Source organism: Labrus mixtus, chromosome 21 (genome assembly GCF_963584025.1).
Source record: "Labrus mixtus chromosome 21, fLabMix1.1, whole genome shotgun sequence".
Taxonomy (NCBI): domain Eukaryota; kingdom Metazoa; phylum Chordata; class Actinopteri; order Labriformes; family Labridae; genus Labrus; species Labrus mixtus.
In genome coordinates, this window is record NC_083632.1 from 4,548,391 (window position 1) to 4,569,645 (window position 21,255).

Consider the following 21,255-nt stretch of genomic DNA (forward strand, 5'->3'; position numbering starts at 1 on the left):
AGTGTTTTAAAAAAAAACAGTTTAAACTGGGGATTTTGTCTTTTTGCGGAAATTCAATTTGCTCGTGATTTCCAACTTACTTGAGGCGGTTGCTAAGGCAGGTACAGATTGATAGCATCATCTCTTAAACTAGTTTCCAGACCATCAGTTACCCTCAATTGTGACATTGAAATAATATTGTACCTACTTCTATCGTGATGGGCCTGGGGCGGATGTAGAAGAAAGAACGTTCCTTTGAAAATGTGTACAGTCGCTGATAAAAAATAAGACTACTTAGCCTGAGGTTGCATGCATAAATACACTTTATTACAGACAGGCAGTTTCTGATAGGGCTTTGAACCACTCAGAGTATCGGCACACCGTGTCTCAATACAACCCTCTTAGCTGTGGCGAGAGCAGCTTTTAGCCATTGTGCCTTTTTCAGGCTTATTTTCTCGTTGCCTTTTAAATTATTCCAGAGACAGGGAGGGTTTAAGACCATCGTCTGTTCAATATATGTTTTAAGATACACACAGCCAACTTCTTTATTTGAGTATGTAGTTCATGGCATTAGACAATGACTCACAACGCATTAAAGCTGAAGCCTTTATCTCATTTTGAAGCCTTTTATTGGCAGATTTCAACGATGTGCTTACAGTATATTTATTTTGCATCCCCAAATTTGGAGTAAAAATGATGGTTAAACAGTGCATAGAGGCTGGAGTAGTTATTGCCATATTTACAGTATGATCCATGAATGTTCCTTATTTAACACTGCTTATAAAGAGTCTGCAGTTCTAGCATCACCAGCCTTCAATGCTCCTCTCTGGTTATCCTCCATAAGCCTGTGACGGTTACGCCTGACTCTGATCGAGTGGTTATACGACCGTTTAACCAGACACGTTTGCATACAACCTTATCTCCCTTTTCTAAATCAGATAAAGTACCAAACCGTGCTACAAGATGCCAACCGTCCACTGTACTGGTTTACATCCGGGTAGTAGAGCAACATGGCTGTATTTCAGTAACCATGGAGCTACATCCCCAGCTAGTGGCGGGTGGCTGCGTCACATCTTACTCACAACATTTAATTGTGTGCCACACAGAATCACTAAAGAATTATATTTTACTCTGAAATGTCACCAGTAATTTTCCACCTAGAAAGATTGCTGAGGAGTGAAGAATTGCCCTTTTACAAAAGCACTGTTTCCTATTTTTAGGCGTTCAAACCTCTCCCTGTTTTTGCCTTCGTCACTGCTTTCACTTTGACGTTTTAGAGGTAATCACATTTTAAGAGCGCTCTCATGGGAAACGTGTGTGTCCTCCTCCCTAATTCTATGATTGTGTCCGTGGGGTTTCCTCTCAGATGAGTTTTAATTTGAAGGCCAGGAGGGGGTAACATGAGATAAATCCTATTGGATGCCCTGCAACACTGGCCTTTGCCATCTCTGGCCCCATTAAAGGACACTTTATTGATCGTAAATAAGCTTTGTAATTAATGGATGGCCGTGGTGGTCCTTGGTCTGAGACTCAGAGGGGGGGGGGGGGGGGGGTGTCTGCACCTGCCGCCTGCCGGATCCCTTTTATGTTTAAAAAAATTAAGATGGGGCTTAGTGATTAAAAAATTAAATTCATTCTACAGGAGGCCTGAAGCACAAGAGACCTAATCCTCTAATATTCTCAACGTTATGCCGTGACGAAGCAATCCTCCGAGCGCGGCTTAAAGCTAAACCTACATATTTTAATGACTAAAGCTAGTTTAAATTCAAGTTTAAAGCCTTTGACACAGGTCGAGCTCATAAGACACATTTCAGAGAGTGTTAAATCAGCTTTTGTGAGCCATGCACTGCTTACAAATGAACCAAGCTGCGTCTTTTTTTTTCTTTTTTTTTTCATCCGAGCAAACAAGTGGGCCACTTCTGTGGTGACCGGAGCAGACGAAAGCGGCTGGTGAATGTGCCTTTAAGTGTTTTTTTTTTTTTTTTTTTTTTTTTAAACACACTGGAGGAGCGCCGTGCCCGGGCTGTGGGGGGGGGGGGGGGAGAAGAGCCTGAGATGGGCTGCATCCGCTTACGCACATTATCTGCGAGAGCATGCTGCTTCTTGGCTTTCCCTTCACAAAAGGCCGGTACACAGGGTCAGAGAGAGTGGGAATAAGAGACGTGTGCGCTTACACCCTCACATGAACACACTGCCTCGGCTCTGCGCACGGGTACATTTTTGTGTGTGCGTGGCCGTCTCTCTATGGCGAGTCTGCGCGCGCGCGTGTGTGCGCGCGTGTGTGTTTCCTTGCCTACTCAGTATCCTGTCCTCTTAAGATTTCATACATTGATTGCCTCCTGTAGGAACAGACAGCTACATCTCGTCTATTTTCTGCTTTGGCAGTTAGTAAAACCGCTCTAGCTTTGCCCGGCTAGCTTAACACTTCACAGAGATTTATCGAGCTAGACTGAGCTCTTGTTTTTTTTTTTCTTTTTCAGCTTCAGTGTGGCGAGCTACAATATGCGCTCAGTGAGTCATGGCTTTTTAAGATTCTGATTTAGTATTATAATCACAGAGTGCCTTCTGGCCCCGCACTCTAACCAGACCAGACATAATAAGCTGCTCCCGGCTCATATTTCATGCCGAGGTGAGGTTTGCGGTGAGTTGCGCGGATACTCGCGGAGCTGCCCCGGCGAGCAGCCTCGGTTGTATCTCAGGAGATGAGCGCATGAATGCCAATATATCTGACCCGCTGCCACCTAACACTCGCTCAACACTTGTCTACAACCCTGCCACGGGAAGGCAGATGATTCATACCAATGAAGTGATTTCAGACAGAGGGGAGGACACGATGAAGCCACTCCTCGTTTGTCACTTCTCCCAGTCGTTTGCTGTCAGAGAAATAAACTTCAGTCTTTGTTGATTGTGATTAAAACTGTGAAGAAAAAGGGATCCTTCTCAGCCACTTTGAACTACTACTTTGTGCAACTTTCATCTCCCCTCCTGTGGCTGAAAGAATCACATTTGTCACTCCATCATTAAGCAGCATTAATTATTTCTGTAAATAAGAAGGGTTATTATGTTATTGTTTTTCCGGTGCCTGAACATCTAACTGAATTTGACTGGAGCTACGACCTTCAAATAAAAGGTGATGAAGTCAAGAAAAGCCAAAATTAATTTATTGTGATTGTTAGAAAAAATGGTTTAAGCAGCGAGTAGTCGACGCGTTATGAAGATTGACTTCTCCATTAGCCTCATGATTTTCAATCGTTTTGTATTTAGTCCAAGAAGAATAAATAGCAACCCGTTTATTGTTTTAGAGTTATTTATTCCTGTCACCGTGGTGCTTAACGCTAATGGGCCAATGGGATGCTATACGACCCAGCAGAGTTTTGTGCAAGAGTGAAAGCCCAGTGGAATAACAGAGGAATAAACATCCCCAAACGTAAACGTGCCCTTCTTCCAAGACAATAAAACAGAAGGAGCAGACCCATAGGGCAAGGGTTGTGGCATGGTAACAAAGTTGGAAATTAACCTTTAGCTTTTGCGAGGTTGATACATCACCGGCGAGACACACACTTCCAGGATGCTGCTTTGTTCAATGATTGTAAGACATTGCACTAAATTGTCTGCCCTTAGTGTCACATGTAGTCAAGGAAAATGGTTAAAAAAAAAAAAAAAAGTCCCTCAATTAGAAAAGAGGCAGCTCTTTTGTTAGAGAATTTGCCTGTAGCATCAGTTAACTCAGAGCCGCAGCTCATTTACCGAGACAATTGTATCAGATGCTGATAACACGTTTATAATAGACGGCCAGAAGGAGCCTCTTTATGCACTTTCAGATACTCTCGGGGTCTCTTGTTACTTTACCAGAGGACGGTCGGTTGCGTCCCAATTTTGGACCGAAGTCACCGAGGAAAGTGTCGCCGAGGCTTTTTCCCTCGAGGATCCACTGATTCACGTCGGGCTCATTTGAGTTTCAGACTGAACGGCTGCACTGTTTGGAAAACGAGGTCAAAAAAAAAATGTAATGTCAGTGATCGCTCTGAATCATAAGTTTTTTATGCACAATGGGATTACGAGCCTCCGTGATAGAAATTGAACTGGTAGCTTTAAACCCACGAGAAAAGATCAAAAAACTGAAAACGGCCGTTGGCTTCCTTTGCATTCACCTTGATGGGGGCATTAACAGGCATCTTTTATTGACTGGGGAGTGGAATGGTAACTGCTGTCAGATGTGTTATTAGACGGACAATCACAAGAGACACGATGATGCTCCGTCACTGTCACTGTCACCGACGCCCAGCAATCATTTCTCCTCATTGATTTTAAAGTGGGTGTTAAATTGGACTGAAATTGTCTACTGTATATTAAACCTTGTTGTTTTTCTGCTTGTGCTCTCTTCCGTACAGCTTATTCTACACTCTGAAGGGCCCTAAAGTAGTAACCTGATTTATTTGAGTGGCTGCGTTGCGGTGAGGAGATGACTGAGGCCAAGATTTGACTTCTAAAAATCAGCTTGATTGTGGCGCGAGTCAACAGGTGTGGATTCAATTTCCATTGGCAACAGCTTGTTTTATCAAAGCAGCATTCATTTGATGAATTATTCTGGGGGGCGCCCATGGCCTAGCGGTTACGTCTCGAACCCCATGTGGCCGTGGGTTCACATCCAACCCTTACCCTCGGACCTTTTACTGCATGTTGTCCCCGACTCTGTCTCTTCACAACAGTTCCTGTTTCTGTTCAGCAGAAATGCCAACAAAAAAATGTATAAATGATTCATAAAAACGTCCATTATTTAAGCCTAGGCTATGTTATTTCCGCCGTGTACCACTCATGTTTTACTCAGAATCGCCAATCTTCCACCACCGTGACTCATATACATTATTACTAGTGGGCGTGCTTTACGACATTAAATGCAGCTGCTCGCGAACCGGCACTTCCATGTGCTGTGACATATAGGCCGTTTTCGAAACCGCGTACTACATACTACTATCTAAATCAGTACGCAGTATATACTGCATACTGCATACTGCGTTCAACAGTAGTATGTAGTATGACTGCCAGTCGTCGGTTATTTTGCAGTATGCTTGGTCCGGTTAAACTGGTTTCCGGTCCTGGAATGCGGAGGTAAACAACGGCCCATCTGGAGGTAAACGCCGCTACGGTGTAGTGAAATAACATGACAAGTGCTTCATTAAAATAATAAAAATAAAAGCGTCAACAATCTCTCATATCTTCTGTCATTAATACATAACACCTGTGGTTGAAATATGATTAGCATGCTATTATTAGTAGTAATTTATTTAATTACATTATGAAAAATACTATTAACATTATAGTATATTTTTCAAGCATTCAGGTTTAATTTTTACACAGCTGTGAATAATATGTAATCATATGAGCAAGCCAGTAATTGCAGCAGCTTGTCCACATGTGGCACGTGCATCGTACAGTTGAAAAAGCCGGAACGTCTCAGGTGGTGAGACACATGAATATCTGAAAATGTCATATCTGTCATTGGTTCATGCCCACAATGTGGCAAGAAGAAGAAGGAGACAAGCTGCCCTCCGCCATTACGACTGTAAATATTGACCTGGCGCTTTGCATTCTGGGAGACAGTACGCGGAGGTAGACTGGTCCGATGCATACTGTAAATTTTTCCCGAATCAGTATGACATCCGGGTATATTTCGCATACTGCGGATCTCGCATTTGTTCACATACTGCATTTTGGCCAAATCAGTACGTACTAGTAGTGTAGTACGCGGTTTCGAAAACGGCCATAGTGTGGTACGCCGCTGTTTCCGAAAGTGGCAATTCCATGTGCCATGGTATGTGTCAGTGCTGCTTTTCGATCTTGGCGCTACTGGGAGTCAAGACAAAGACAAAGACCAAGACCAAAGACCCAAGACCCAAGACCAAGGCAGGGCTAGACCGAGACAAGACCAAGACCAAATATCAATGAAAAATCATCAACTTGTGTGCAGCAGACATATCACTCACTTAGACCGTAACACGGGAAAGGTTGGACGTAACATGGGGAAAAAAAATGAAATTACAAATGAATTGAGGTTCTTTGTTGTTTTAGAAAGAGGAGTGTTCCTTCTAATCACAGCAATGACGTGGAAAAATAGCCAGTGGTGGTCTTGATTTAAAATCTGGAATCCGCTCCCAGTCCGAGAAAAATGCTTAAAAATGCTTTTGACTCCTGGAAGAGACTCTTCTGTCAGGTGTTTTCCAGCTGCTCCATGACGGCTTAAGTCATCAACTATTCATTCTAAAACACTCTTGAAAATCCCAGAATAAAAAGAATAAAAATGTGAATAATTGAATACAGATTGTCCTTTGGCTCACTTTCGTTGCATCATACTACCATGTCATGTCCTCTTGTTTCATCATCGTCATTGTCTGTACTGTTATGATCCTAGAAGCCTGTTAGACGTCTCTAAAGGTCAGGGGGGGAATTGTAAAAAACATCGGTTTAGCGTGTTGTTGTGGGGGGGGGGAGGGCTTTTAGAGAGCTTTTCCACGTTCCTCCTCTTTGAGATTTTTAAAAAAATCTTTTTTTTAATTGTTTGGGTTCGAAGCGGGCTTCTCAGCTGGAGCTCGTCTGTGGGGCTTTGCTGAGTCACTCCCACCTAATGGGGAACATCTGCTGCCACGCTTTTTACCTCTCACAGCAGAGATATGGGCGCCTGTTTTGAAGGGGGGGGGGGGACGACGACTCTGGGGGAGGAATTAGTGAGATACTGCAAGCTGCTGTCGAGAAATGAAGACAGTCAGTCTTTTAATCTGTTGATGGTGTACCTCATTTTTTGGTACAGAAATCCAAACCCACACCTCGTGTAGAACATCGTTTTGCCATCTTACATTATTGATACGGAAACTTATTTTTTTGCTCATGAGGAACGCGTGTGTGGATCATTAATCAAAGGGTTGTTTTGTCAAATATCGGTTCTTCAAGGTCAACGGTTAATTGTTCTTGAGCACGATAAAGATCATTTATGGTCCATACTGTGGTTTGCTGCCATGAGTTTGAGAACAGGTACACATGGTTGAAAAGGTCACCAGTTATTTGAACACAGGGGTCACCTTGATATCATTTTGTTTTGCAGAAGTATTAGTAAAAGCACTTTTCATTTCTTACCTGTAATCATGAGTTTCATGTGCATGCATGTTGATGTACTGTACAGATGTTTACATTGAGTTTTCTCAAGTGATGACTCGCTCATTTTGACTTTATCTGTCACCAAACTTCTGCTGCTAACTTCTTCAAAACGTCTCCTTCTCCTCCATCTCGACGATCCGGCTTTGTTGTGGAGCTCTCATCATCCTAATAATGCTTTTTTTAACGGCTGATTTCTGTCGCTCGATCTCACAGCAGACAGTTGCTCGCGCTGCAAGTGGTCCCAGAATAATTAATATTTATCGTCTTCTCTTCCCCCCCCAAAACAGATTTCTGTGTAGTCTGGTCCAGGGGCATCTGCTGCAGTCATGTTTAGGAACAGCTTGAAGATGTTGCTGACGGGAGGGAAGGCCAACCGCAAGAGTCGCAGCAGCGGTGAGTTTGTCTTCGGATGCCAGCCACAAACAATGACGCATCTGCCTGTCAGCGCGCAGAAGGTGGTCACTCACTTGTTTCTGTGGGTCTATTTTAGGAAGCAGGGAACATGCAGAACACAAGATGAAATGTATTTCGGGTTTATGAAAAACTGACTGATAACGTCCTCTTGAAAGCTGCTCTCTGCTTAAAATAGATCCGAACCAGCTCATTAGTTCTGCTGCTTGGATAGATTTACCTCCTGTTGTGAGGACCTGTATTTTTCTGGAAACTTAAGTTGTTTTCCACATATGCACTCCTGAACATTTCAGACAGGCTGCCCCCTGAGATCTGCCTGACTTGGTTGTCCGCACATGCATCTCACAGCGGGAGGTGACTAGCTCAGACACAGCGTGGTGCTTGTTCATTCATTCAGCTTTGGAATATAGAGACTCTAGAATAACTATTTATAGGTGTATGATAGCCAGCTGTCGGGAGACTTTATACTTTAGTGGTGCATCAAACTTAAAGGAAGAACGTGCAACATGTTACACATAGATACAGAAGAAATCAAGTATATCCTTTGAGTCATGACTGTCCACAATGAGTGAGAAGCTCGAGTCCTGCCAGCTGTATTGTTGTCAGCGCTGTGTTTACATCATGTTTACATGGACGGGACGACCTTGTGTGTAAAGCTGTTTCAGTCAAGGACTAGAGAAAAGAAGAACATACTCACTGTTTATTTGAATGTCACGTAAGTGTGTTTAGATCTCGCTCAATTTACTGATTTACAATTTACTTTTAAAGTCTTTATGTGTGATTTTTCACACTTAAATGTAGAAATCAAGTATATCCTCTGAAAATAACTCTGTGAGTCATGACTGTCTACAATGGGTGTAACACCCGAGTCCCACTGTCTGTGATGTTTTCAGAGTTTTCCGAGTCCTATCTTCACTTTGTTTACATCGCCAGGACGGCCGGCTGACTCCTCCCCTCGCGTATAAAAGTTGTTTAATTGAGGGACTAGAGAAAAGAAGAATAACATACTGTACTCACTGCTTAACTGTGTTTCTAGATCACGCTCATTTCAGGTAAATTTACATGCAGTGTGAAGATACGAGCATAATAAAGATCGCTAGCATTAGCATGCTAACACAACAATGCAGCGCGAGTTGTTTTGGTTTCATGCTGGAGCTCAAGGGCGACATCTGCTGGATCAAAAAATCACATATAAAGCCTTTAATGAGATGTGAATTACGAGCTAACTAAAGAGCGCTAACATTACAATGCAGGACACAGGCAATTGCAGCTCGAGCAAAGGACAGTTTTGTCTTGCGCTTAATGGTGATTAATTGTGGTGCGTTCTAATCCATAACTTCTGTGTGTGAACGTGAGTGGAGAGGGGTGTTGGAGGTGTGACGCTGGAGGAGAGCGGAGGCGTGGCCAAACAGCAGTTTGTTTTGGTTTCATGCTGGTGCTCAAGGGCGACATCTACTGGATCAAAAAGTTGCACGTTCTTCCTTTAAAGTGTAAATTGATGGAACAGCGCCTAAAGAGGAAGACTCATAATGGGTCAAAAGTAATATGAGTAAAAACTTTGACTTGTTTTATCCATCCATCTGATATGTGATGCTTATTCGGGTGTTACCGTTATACTATTATATGATTGTTCTTCAAAGCAGGGGATTCCTGCAATATTTGCTTTACTTGTTTTGAATTTCATACTTTGTCACGTTGTTCTTACTTCTTATCTGCTATAATAGTCATCATCAAGTACTGATTTTCACATCATGTCCTTAAAAACCTCCTGTGCAGACGTCTCAGCAGCGACTTCCAGATCAAAACCATTTCTCTGTGTGGTTCACAGACTAATCCTCATAGCCCCCTCTACCCCCACAGTCAGGTGAAATAACTATTAAATCACAGCCGCCGTGTTACCTTGAGGTCCTCGGTGGAACCTTTTGTTCCTACACTTGCATTACTGTCACTCAATCCGTCTCAAACTCTCACTTAGAGGAACAGGGTCTTTGATGTGTAGGGTAATCCCCGCCAAAAGCAACACTTGGGAGAGCTGAGTGTTCATTTTGTACAGTACAGTCGCTCTCATTTGAATCTAATAAGTTTCCGCTTATTGCCAAAGCCGGTGCAGCACTGTCTCCTCAGGATAGGGTCTTTTTTTTTATGGTGTGAAGAAAATGTGCCTTCTAAGGGCTTTGGTCCAGCCACCCACTTCACTTGATCAAATAAATTCATTTTGTAAAGCTTGAAAAGTCCCACAGTATGTTATGTCCCCATCTCTTCTCTTGACTAAACCTCTTAAGTGGATGTGTTTAGAGAAAAATAAAAGCTAGTAGTTTGTTTGGCCATGGCATATAAATACTGGTAATTTGACTACTGGTGAATACTGGTAATTAATTTAATGGTGTGAGAAGTTGTCTGAAAGAAACACAAGGTGCTCTACATCAGTGGTTCTCAACCCGTCCAGTCTCAGGACCCATCACCAACTCCTCCCTGAAAAATTGCAACCCAAATGTCGATATTTTCATCCAATCAGATTGATTTAATGAACAATTTTGCAGTTTTTGCAGTTTGCACTTTTTGTACTTGTGCAAAAACATCTGACAGAAACAAAAAACTGAACAAAACTCTCACGTTTGAAAAAAAGGGCTCGACAGTCTGTTTGAAACCCACTTTTGGGTCCCGACCCACCTGTTGAGAACCGCTGCTCTGCATGATCAGTTGGTATATTGTCCAGTTTGGAAAGTCTGTTGATTCTCCCTCAGTTGTACTGTTGTGATGACACATTAATATGACCCTAGACGGAGCGTCCCTGGGTGGGCGGGGCCGTCTCTCCACCCCCATGTGGTGGCAGCGCTAAGGCTTGGAGAAGGATGGGCTCACATGGAAAAAAACAAACATGTATGAAACATGTTTGAGCCTCTGAGGGAAACATGCAAAAACCTGCAGAACAACAAAACCAGAGGGAGTTTGACTTCACTCTCTTTTCAGGAAGTTATAACTTCACATTTTAGTTACATAGTGAATATTAGATGATTGCTGTGATATTCAGAATATCAAATAGTCCACCTTTAAATGCGTCTTCTAAAACATGCTGGGACTTCTGCTATTTTCGAAATAGTGAGCACATTTCTTGCTTCACTCACTTAAATGACAACGTCCTTCACTGTGATGCTTCAAAGCTGATGTGAGCTCGCTGCTAACAAAACCTTCACTGTGTTTGTGTATTGACGTGTGAAGTGAAGTGGAAAAACCAAGCAGCAGCACATGACTCCAGTATCCTCCAGTGTCTTTCTTTGTATCCGTCAACGTGAAGGGAATCCTCTCCTCCCAGAGTGCTGATCTTACAATCTGGCTGTAACATCTGTATCCTGCAGTTTCATACAGATTCAGGACATAAAAGTGCACACTCGATTACACAGACACACTGCCGCTTATAACCTCTATTAAAGACTAAATTTACACTTATTAAACATTTTCCAGAGAGCGGAAACAAGAAACACTGTAGAGCCCCAGATGTTTTCTCACGCAGCTGTTTTCCAAGCTTTTCCAAGGACATCTGGGGGTCTGATTTGTCTTCTTGTGACAGACAGGGGGCGCTCATGAGCTGTATCATGCCTTCTACTGTGGTCGGAGCAGTAGCACTCTTATAACAGCCCTTATACAGTATGTAGTGCTGATGCACCGGCTGCTGTAATTGAGCTTGACTCGAGATGTGAGATTGTGACACGAGATGATCGTCCTCTTGTGTTTGATGCACTTTAAAGTGGGATTCTGGCTTGAGGAATGCCACGGCCCTCGTGGCGGAATAAATCCGCTAATCTGAAGACAACAGATGTCCTCTTGATCTGCAGTGAAGAAATTGTCGGAGCCCTGGGTAACTAAGCTGTTGAGTGACATTTTTCGAAATTGAATAACACAGATTAGCGGCTCTGATAGCAATGAGGCTGAGTTGGATGACTCACTGTCTTAACACACTCGGGGGGATAAGGTGTTCTATCTCAGGAACTGTGAAACTTATATGTCCTCTCCTATTTGTAAAGATATATTAGGCTGCTTAGACACTGCTTTTGAGTTTTTTGTTCACCATCGGAGTCAGATTTTCACACTTTTAGTTTGGTTCATTGATCAGATGCCAAAAAAAGATACAATATTTATTTATAACAAAGATTTTCTCATATCAGTCCCTCCCTCCCAATACCAATTCCAATAACTGTGTTATGGCAAATACTGGGTACCATTCAAATTCTGTTTTTTTTAGTTTTTTTTTTAGAAATAATGTATTGCTAACCTCTGCCTGTATCGGAGCCCAAGGTGGCATGAAGTCAGTATCGTAAATAATATTCTACAATTCTACAATTCACTTAGCAGACGCTTTTATCCAAAGCGACGTACATCAGAGAGTAAGAACAACACAAGCAAGGATCTAGAAAAAAAGGGAACAATGTCAGTAAGAGCAAACGATCAGCTTTGAGTCTGATTGGACACACAGGTGCTGACAGGAAGTGACCAGAGGCAAAAGCACAACATTGAGGGCAGTTCTTGAGAGCTCTAATCAGTATAGAAACCATCTTATAAGTCGTCATTATCAAACAAAAACCATCGTCACAACCATCATCAATAATATGGAGACCATCATCATTAAGTTAGTAGGTATTCATGAAAGAGCTGGGTCTTTAGCTTTTTCTTAAAGGTGCAGAGGGACTCTGCAGATCAAATGGAGTTTGAAAGCTCATTCCACCACCGGGGGGCGACAGAGGAGAAGAGTCTAGTCAGCGTCTTAGGACCCTGTTGTGAAGGTTGGATCGGACGCCTTTCTATTAACATGAGGTAAAGTAGAGCAGGGAATACTTAAAGGGCATGGCTACGATTGGTAAACATGTTGCTGTCAAACATGATAGTGACCTTCCAATGATTATCCAACCTCTCGTCCAAATATGGCCAATTTGATTGAAGGGGATTGAAATGAAAATGTCACACTTAGGGCATAAAAAATTGGGTATTAAATCTAATGGGTGAAGCCAAGACTACTATTTGTACACTGCTTGTATTGAGCCTGATATTAACTTGGAGCTCATTGATTGGACAGTTTTTGCAGCATCATGAGCATTAAGTTGAGTCTTATGTATTTGGGAGAAAGACTATCGTGTTTCTGTTCTCAGACACTATCATTAATATTTGAGTCAGTCTGTACCTTGTTCACATTCCTCTCAGTCTGACCACCCTGCAATTAATCCCATGCCTTTAAAGTTCTGAAGTGAACGTTCACTTTGGGAGCGTGCATAATCTCTCACCCTGAGATTCAGGCTGTTTGAACAAAAAGGACAAATTGAAGTTACGGCAGCTCGGCAGATATCAGATCTGCTCTGATGCTTCTCTTCAAGACAAAAATCAGACTTCATCCTGCGCCCATATGTACGATTTTCTTTCTCTCTGACATAGTGGTCGACTGTTTCTGTTGCCTCCAGCAGTTTCATTTACGAGAAGAACCGTCTGAAAAGCAAAACGTGAATGGAAAGGGAACAATGTCCCCTCATGGACTCAGACATTACATCGCTTTCAACTGTATGGCTCAAGAATTCTTTTCATTTCTGTGGGTAAAATGTGGAGCACTCTCTCCCTCTCGCTCCCATCATTTTGTCTGGTCTTGAAACAAAGTCAACTGCCTGACACTGCAATTACAGTTTATGGCGTCGGCTGATTGGAAAATGAGAAATGGGGTTGAAAGGTTGGGGTGTCTGGACAGAGAGAGACATTGCATGACTAATAAGCGCTGAGAGAGATGGGCTGGAGCGTGGCAGCTGAATGGACCAGATGTAGTTTGCACACACTCACACATGCTCATTTAAATTCATTTGGATTAAAAGATGAAGCGTTACTCTCCAACAGATGGAATACAACACCAAAGCTAAGGGCATCTAACAGCGCAATTATGTGATGTATTTCCTTTTTTATTTGACCTCTGGTCTTCTCAAAGAGGTCATGAAAACACGACTGATAATGAACATCATTACAGTCCAGACTGGGGCTGTCATGATAGCATAATTTAAACTTTAAAGGGATTCTAGTGAAAGACAAACGACAGTGATGTTTTGTTACCACGACAACAAAGATACTAGGCACCAAAAATTGGGTATTTTCTTGTTTTTCATAAACAAACATTGCAGGCAAACCCTTGTTCACTGTCTAAATTGCACTAATACATTGGCAACATTGAAGTTGCCAATGTATTAGTGCGTCTTTGCTCTCTCTTTCATTCTCAGCAGCTTCTGGTTCAAAAACGTGACTGAAGATCTGTCAGGTATTTTCAAAGCTTTGGCACTTTTTTCAATCATGTACTGTATAAAGATGGACAACGTGCCTCAACCTCTCCCGCTGGACAAAGATAAAGCCAAAATACCCCTGTGACGGGCGCTAACATATTGCAAATTTGAGACTGTACAGAAGGGATTGGCTGGAAGAGCTGTACAGTCCACAGCGGAACAGATTCTAGGGTTGGATTGAAGTAGACAATCTCGGTTTTGATGAGTCCAGAGACTATTCATCTATCGATAGAACTGTCTTTCATGGCATTTTATACCTTTTGATAGCACTTAGTGTTCCCAGCTTTTGACTTGTTGCATTAAATTTATGTTGGGGAGTTAGCGCACATGCTAAAGGTTACCACAGCTGCGATATAAGGAAAGGCCACAGTGCTCACACAGATCAGGAAGTCACTTTCATACCAGTTCAAGGTCAGTGAATGTAACATCATTTAGCTCTTAATTGATGAGTCATGCTCAAATCAAACAGCTACACTTCAGTGCAGTCAGGGCTGTAATTCTTTTCTGAGTGAGTCCACGGAGGAAGTGGACTAACTCCAGTTGTTTATTCTGCACCTGAGTTCGATTGACAGCTCTAATCTGTCGCCAGCCAAATGGAGACAGAGCTCAGTTGACTCCAAAGAACCAAAGAAAGAAAAAAACAGGATTTATGGCTCTCCACTGACTTTTGAATTGCAGGAAGATGCCTCCTTGCCACATCTGTCCTCTGAAAATGAAAATGCTAATTTTTGATATGAAAGTATTTTTCAAACTCATGGGGGCCAACGATCTTGACTTTTTCAATGAAGTGTGTCCTCATTGGACGCTATATGCTAATCCTTTGACATGCTTTAATACTTGTTTTATTATAGAAAGCTTCAGGTTCTAAGTTCAGCACTTGAATACTGTGGTTTATGTCCTCTGGCAGGCATGTATTAGAGTATCTCTAAACAGGCATGTGCACTAGTGTTTCACTGAACCAAAGCGAACAGTTTAGGTGTGAAAGAAACTACCTCGATGTACAAAATACACTCATCCCAAAGCTGTCTGTCTTTGTGCTATTGATGCACTGAGTTGCGTGTAAGATGCATGGGTTTACAGCTCATTTCATTGATCCAAATTGCTCTCTGTGTTTTTGAGAAGGCGAACGTTTTTACCAAGGGAAGTGAGTTAGAAGCATTCACAAACAAAGGGACTAAAAAAATCCCTTTTTCAGTTCAGAAAAAAGGTAGACCGGCCTGTACCGAAGAATGACTGTACAGTTTTGTGCTGTTGTTTTACAGCAAAAGAAGCAGCCTCGTTCCGCCCTTTAGTCAGGCGAGGAGCGTTTCCCGTAAGTCGACGAGTCTGAAGGCAGCAGGTGCCTGACAGGAATCAAATTGGTCCCCCTAATCACAGCACTCTAATTGATGGCTAATTTTCTACAGCGGTGCAGAAATCTAATTAAAGATCATCAGATCAGCAAACATGCTTGGAGCTCGAAGGCGCGAGGAGTGACAAAACAGCCAGACCTAATTCAGTGCACTGCCAATCTAAAACATGCAGATAAGTCCACCTGCACTGCGCGAATCCACTCGTGTAAAAAATGTGGATTGATCTTGCGGCAGTGACTTTTAGATACGCGATACAAATAGATTTCAGGTGCATAAACCCTGCACTGTAGTTATCTTATTATTAAAGCTGCAGAATAGAACATCAGAGTTATATAAACACTACACGGTAAGGGTTAATCTGTGGTTACATTCCTCCTTGTTTCATTCAGTGATATTCAAAATGAGTGAATTAAATATGTGCCAAATTCAAACTTTAACACAAAGCTAAAGATGCTTCTACTTTAACATTTTCAAGACTGCGCCTCGTGCATGGGTGACATTTTTTTATGATTGCTTTGTTGTCATTCTGACACCCTAAACCCAATTTTGGGAATTGATAAAGATGGGAAAAATGGAAGTTTAGGGAAAAATATAAATGAATATGAGGAGACTTTTATACAAGTGGCCAAAGCAACATCTTAACATGACCTTCTTATCCAAAGATCTCCAACCGGAGTATATATAAAGATTATGTAGTTATTGTATTTTGTGATAATGAAAAAGAAGTAAACTTTTTGTTGTCGAGTATTCTCATGACCTGATGGAAATATCAACAATTATTGGCAAATTCTATATTCTCTTCAGACACGGACCGTCACCTCTCTGACCGACTCCTTAGTAACTGCTGTGATGTCATCTAATATGTTTCCTGCAGTGTGTAGCTCATCTGTACTGAGTGTCTGTAGGACAGCCGTCTTTACATCTGAGTTCTACATGGAATGCAGAGTGATTGTAACATCGGTCTCAGAACGAGTCTCCAGTATTATCCACCTCGTCGACACTTTGCAACTCAGACATCAATCCTGCTGCACTTTCTTTGTACATCTATACCACTCTCGTAGCTGTTGTTCGCCGTGTTGTCGGGCTTGTACTCTGACTCAACAAGTGCCATCTCCTCGCTGATGCCTTCTCCTTCTGCACAAAACGTAATGGGAGCATATCTCCAGATGCCACTTTGGTTATTAGCAGGCTAATGTTCCCCACTAACAGGGTTTGCAAATGATGCGTTCCTGTTGTCTGCCTCTGCTGGTTTCTCCTTGTTCTTTCAGTGCATGTGGTGACAAAGGAAGTAGAATGTCTATGATATGCAAGTTTAAAACCACATATCTTGCACTGCATGTAATCGTTGGATCACCACTTTTCCCGGACATGCCTGACATGGTGCTCGTAACGCTGACTCAGTTGAACTCTCTTTAGACGCTGATTAAAAAAATATATCCCTCAGTTACTTCCAGATCAAGTTATAGGAACATTTGCATACCACCCTTGCACATACCATTCATCATGTATTTATGTTTACTTATGTTTTTATAAATAATGTTATCCTTTCAGCTGTGAGTGCACTTTAAAATCTATTAAATAAAATGGGAACGTATGCAACACATGCATATGCAGACGTTGCACATTTACATATATATTGCAAAGCGAGCTTTGGGATATCCAGTGGACATTAGCGACCGCTTTTTACTGCATGGTTATTAATCATTCCCCCGATCATGTAGATGAAAGAGGCTGCAGGAGGAGCAGCAGCAGCTTAACATGAGCTGAGTCTGGCTGATCTCCACCGAGCGACAGATTGGCACCTACTGCTCCACAGAATGGTCCCTTCCTTCCTGTGTTAATGGGTCCAGGGCACACACATAAAAAAAAATGAATGGAGGGAATTCAGTGGAGCAGGTTTTGGTAACGTGCAGGAACACTGTTCTCCTGCAGAGCGATAATAACATATTAAGCCTTCGTTTCCCCCATTCTCTTCAGATTACAAATGTTAAAGTGGCTCAGTTTGTAGCATCAGATAATAATTACAGATCGTGTTTTTGTCAAGTGCTTAATTCTGAAAACAGTCGGAAATGACTGAGTCTCTATTCCAGATCTGGAACTAACAATTATATTTTAATTATTCATACATCTGCCTTGTGATTCCTCAATTAAATGAAAGCTAGTGTCAGAAAATTGTGGGGGGCGGGAATCTAATTTCTTGAAGGCCAGTGAAGTGGAGCTCCAATCTGAGACTCCTCCTGCTGCCCCCTAACTCTTTACCTAAACACGACCCAGACCCATCTTTGAAATACTACAATTTACAACATTAGCAAACAATTTTAATATGGAGACACACACCAACACGGATCACAGATGTGTATTCGCTCACGTAAACACACCTTTCATTTCCTGAAAAAAAACTGGAAACAAAGATTTTCTTCCGTCTTCCGGGGACTTTTTTTTTATTTAGTTAAAAAAAACGATTCCAGATTCACCAGAAAACAAGAGAAAGATAAACCAAGAAAAAAACACCTCATCCTCCCATTCAAAGCTTTACCAGGTTATCAAATATCAAAATAGTGACTCTGTCCGTCGAATAATAATTTCTTCTTGATTTGTATTCGAGTCAGGTTTGTTTTATCACTTCTTTTGTATCCTTCTGCCGGATTAATCATGTGGACTCATTTTTATCTCCCACTGAGCATTAGATATCTCTGTACGTCTTAATTCCTTTTGAAATGTGCACATTAAGCTGCTGCGTAAACACAGACTGTAGACCAGACAATGGATCCATGGATCAATATGGTGCACAGCTGTCAGGGGGGGGGGGGGGGGGGGAGCTTTGACCTTTAGTTACTAAGGACAACAGCCTGATGTCTATACGACCTCCTTGAGCTTCAATGCCACATGTCACTCAGCCTTTTTCCTTCAGATTCTGACATTTATTCATGAGATGGTTGGCCATCAGAGTGTATTTACTGTATCAGGATATATGTATATTTTTTTAAGTCTGTGCAGTCTCAGAACCCAACACATCGTCTGATAGGTCCAGGTCGTCTTTGGCAACAGTGGCCAACTTCTTTGGCTTTTGATGTAGCCTCCAGTTACCCAAGACTTCTCTTCTGTGCGCTGCGTTGGTTATAGTCCAGTTAGAATGCTTTGGAGGACCACAGCCTCCGATCATGGGGCGAGCGCACCAGCCACTACGCTATCGGTCTAGAACAGCGCCGAGTCTCGGACAGATTGTTGGCTGAATGAGATGAATAAATCCTCCGTATATTACAGTCCATAGAAGCGACAGTGCTATCACAACTGATCGTGCCCTGCCTGCCATTGCTCTACAGGTGTATGAGGGCTGTATTTACTGCTTACACCAAAGCTTGCTGAAAGGTGATTGGTTAATAGAGCACAGACGACTAATTTACTGCAAAAAGAAACCAGAGCATTTTATATAATTGACTCCATACTCCACCCAAATGTTCTTTCTTTTTGTTAAGAGTTTGTTTTCCTCATCAGAACTGGAAATGTAATCTTCACAGGACTGTCAGGAAGTGTTTGTTCTCAGCTCTTCAGTCGGTCTTTTCCCCCCCCCTGAGGATTATCTTGTATATTTCCCTCTCCGTTCTGGAAAGCTCATGATCATTTATAAAGTCTGTTAAAGTGCGGTGGTGTTCGCTGTTTGAAGGTTTCACGAGTGCTGACTTGAAGGGCCATTCGGAGTAAAGACCTCATCACTTCCTCATCCGCCTTCTCCCAGAACAACACAAACAGGAGGTCACGCGCAATCTGACCAGTGTCAATCTGGTGGGCAACACGGCCGCCCCCCCCCCCCCCGGAGCTGCCAACCTCATCAACGGGCACCTGTAGCCCTGTCACCCCTGCAACCATGGTAACAAAGCTGTGGCAAAAAAAAAACGAAACGGGACTGAAGGTCAAAGACAATTCAGACGCGCTTGCTGAGAAGGTCGGGGGCTGAGAGACGACGGGCCCGAGGTGTCAGTGGAGGCACTCTTCTATCTCGTGGAGAGTGGGAGGCACTTATGGGTCCATCATTACGGTTCAGTGGTGCCACTTGGTGCACATACCGCTCCTGTCACAGCCGACCATGTGACTCTGCCGGAAAAACCTCCTTTTAAGTCCTCCAGGCTCAAGATGTGACAGCCGGAAAAACCTCTTCTGGGATCCTGTCTCGAAGCTTGGTTAACATAGGGCGATAGAAATCTATTTAAGATATTAAAAAGTAATCATTTTTCTGCTAAGGGAGGGATTTATTTAAAGGTTCATATACTCTAAGGTTGTCAAAATACTTTTTCGGTACCATGTTTTCAAGTTCTGGTATTTTAATAACCGATAGATTTGAAAACTACAGAAGAAAAAACAAACTAATCTTCAGTCATATTTTTTAACACAAAGCTGCCGCAAGTAAAATCAACGATGTTAAAAATCACAGGTCGGCATTACTGGCGTTTCTCGAGGTCGTTTTGGCCTCGCGTAAAGATGAAGTTAACGTCTCAGGGTGGCACAGTGACATGACTGAGACGATAATTGGCCACAGAAGAAGACAGCGGGTTAACGTCGGACAGCGGTAAAAAAAAAAAAAAAAAAGGTGAAAAGATAAAACATGATTAGAGTCGAAACTGACACCAAATTGCAGTAAGCAAATAAATTAGTCCTGAAATTTACATTTTCAGGAGCACATTGTGTTGGCTGGTTAATCAGATGTTCAACTACTGAAGATTATCAGTAAAAATGAGGTTATTGTCATTGTGGACATATTGAATCAAGTCGTGTTGTACCATGGCATAATCTGCAGCTTTAGACCTGGAAGCTGGACCCTCCATTGTTGTTTACAAAGCTGATATAAGTAGTCCCGCCCCTTGTCGAGTTTGATTGGTAAGTGAGGGAGAATTGACGCTGTGTCGTTACAAAAGTTTAACTGTTTTCAACTGAGAGCGATGCGAGCGGCGTTTTAGCGCTCTGGACACTGACTACGTTGGTTTTGCAAATGGGCACCAGTGGTGTTAGTGCGAGCGCCCCATGTACGGAGGCTGTCATCCTCCAAGTGGGCGGCCTGGGTTCAAGTCCGACCTGTGGCACCACATCCCCCACTTTCTCTCCCCGATTTCCGACTCTATCCACGGCCAATAAAGGCCCAAAAAGCCCAAAAATACATCTTTAAAAAAAGACTAAGAAAGTGAGCGCTGCCAGCAAAACCTTACTTCTGTTACTAGGCAAAAGTCTGCTGTGGAAAAAAATACCTCTAGGTTTTCACTTTGAAGACCATATACATTTATTTGAATTGCTGGGGATAAAAATACTGTGAAGTGCAGTCTTTGCTGTAACAACCGGTACTCACTGCTGCCAAGGGTGCTCATCTTCACTTTGTTCTTTTTGTATTGCCATCATGGCGATAATCACGGTGAAGCACATTCTCTTGTGCTTTTTTTTTTTTTTTCTGCTGTAGTACAGTCTGATGCGTAAAAGATGGCGTGAGTCATGTCTCGGTGTGTCGAGCCATCGGTCCTGAATCAGGTCTGGAATCAGTACAGTACATGTGAGACTTGTTCCTGCAGCCTCAGGACTGCCCACAGCGGGGGGGGTCTCGAATATCCCAGTGACACTCACATTGCCGCTGGTTTGACGGCTGTTCCCACGGTGTCCCGAGTAATTTCGCCTTCTGCGTGGAGGCACTGTGACATTTCAATGGAGGCCGACAGCACAGGAGTCCGTGACTGTGCAGCTCTTTTGTAGAAAGGAACCGTACGCTCCAGTTCTAGCAGTAGGGAGTGGGCAGCGTGATGCGTGGGTAAAGAAGCTCGGTCTAACCTCTCCTCCGCTCTCTGATCACAACGTCAATAGTGGGAAGTCTCACTCCGGCTCTCTCCGTCTCGATGTGTCCACTTCCCTTCCTGCGGCTCCCCTTCCTGCCATCCCTCTATGGCCTTTTTCCTCTTCTTGATTTCCTTGCAGATTCTTTTTGGTCTTACGGTCTTTCACACCAGCTGTGGGCAGGAAGTTGTACAACAATCAGCTTGTAATGTGTGAGCGTTTGTTGCATCCTCCTGGAAATGTGTCAACGCTAC

General features: G+C 42.7%; 1 protein-coding gene across 11 annotated transcripts in view; it reads left to right on the forward strand.

The window, feature by feature from the left end:
- tanc2b (tetratricopeptide repeat, ankyrin repeat and coiled-coil containing 2b) overlaps positions 1-21,255 on the forward strand; it is a 173,048-nt gene that overhangs the window by 39,555 nt on the left and 112,238 nt on the right. For all 11 annotated transcript variants that reach the window (XM_061028725.1, XM_061028726.1, XM_061028727.1 and 8 more), the window contains exon 3: positions 7,416-7,521. In XM_061028725.1, the coding sequence (XP_060884708.1) occupies positions 7,455-7,521 (67 nt within the window). In that variant the 5' untranslated portion in view covers positions 7,416-7,454. The remainder of the gene's footprint in view (positions 1-7,415; positions 7,522-21,255) is intronic.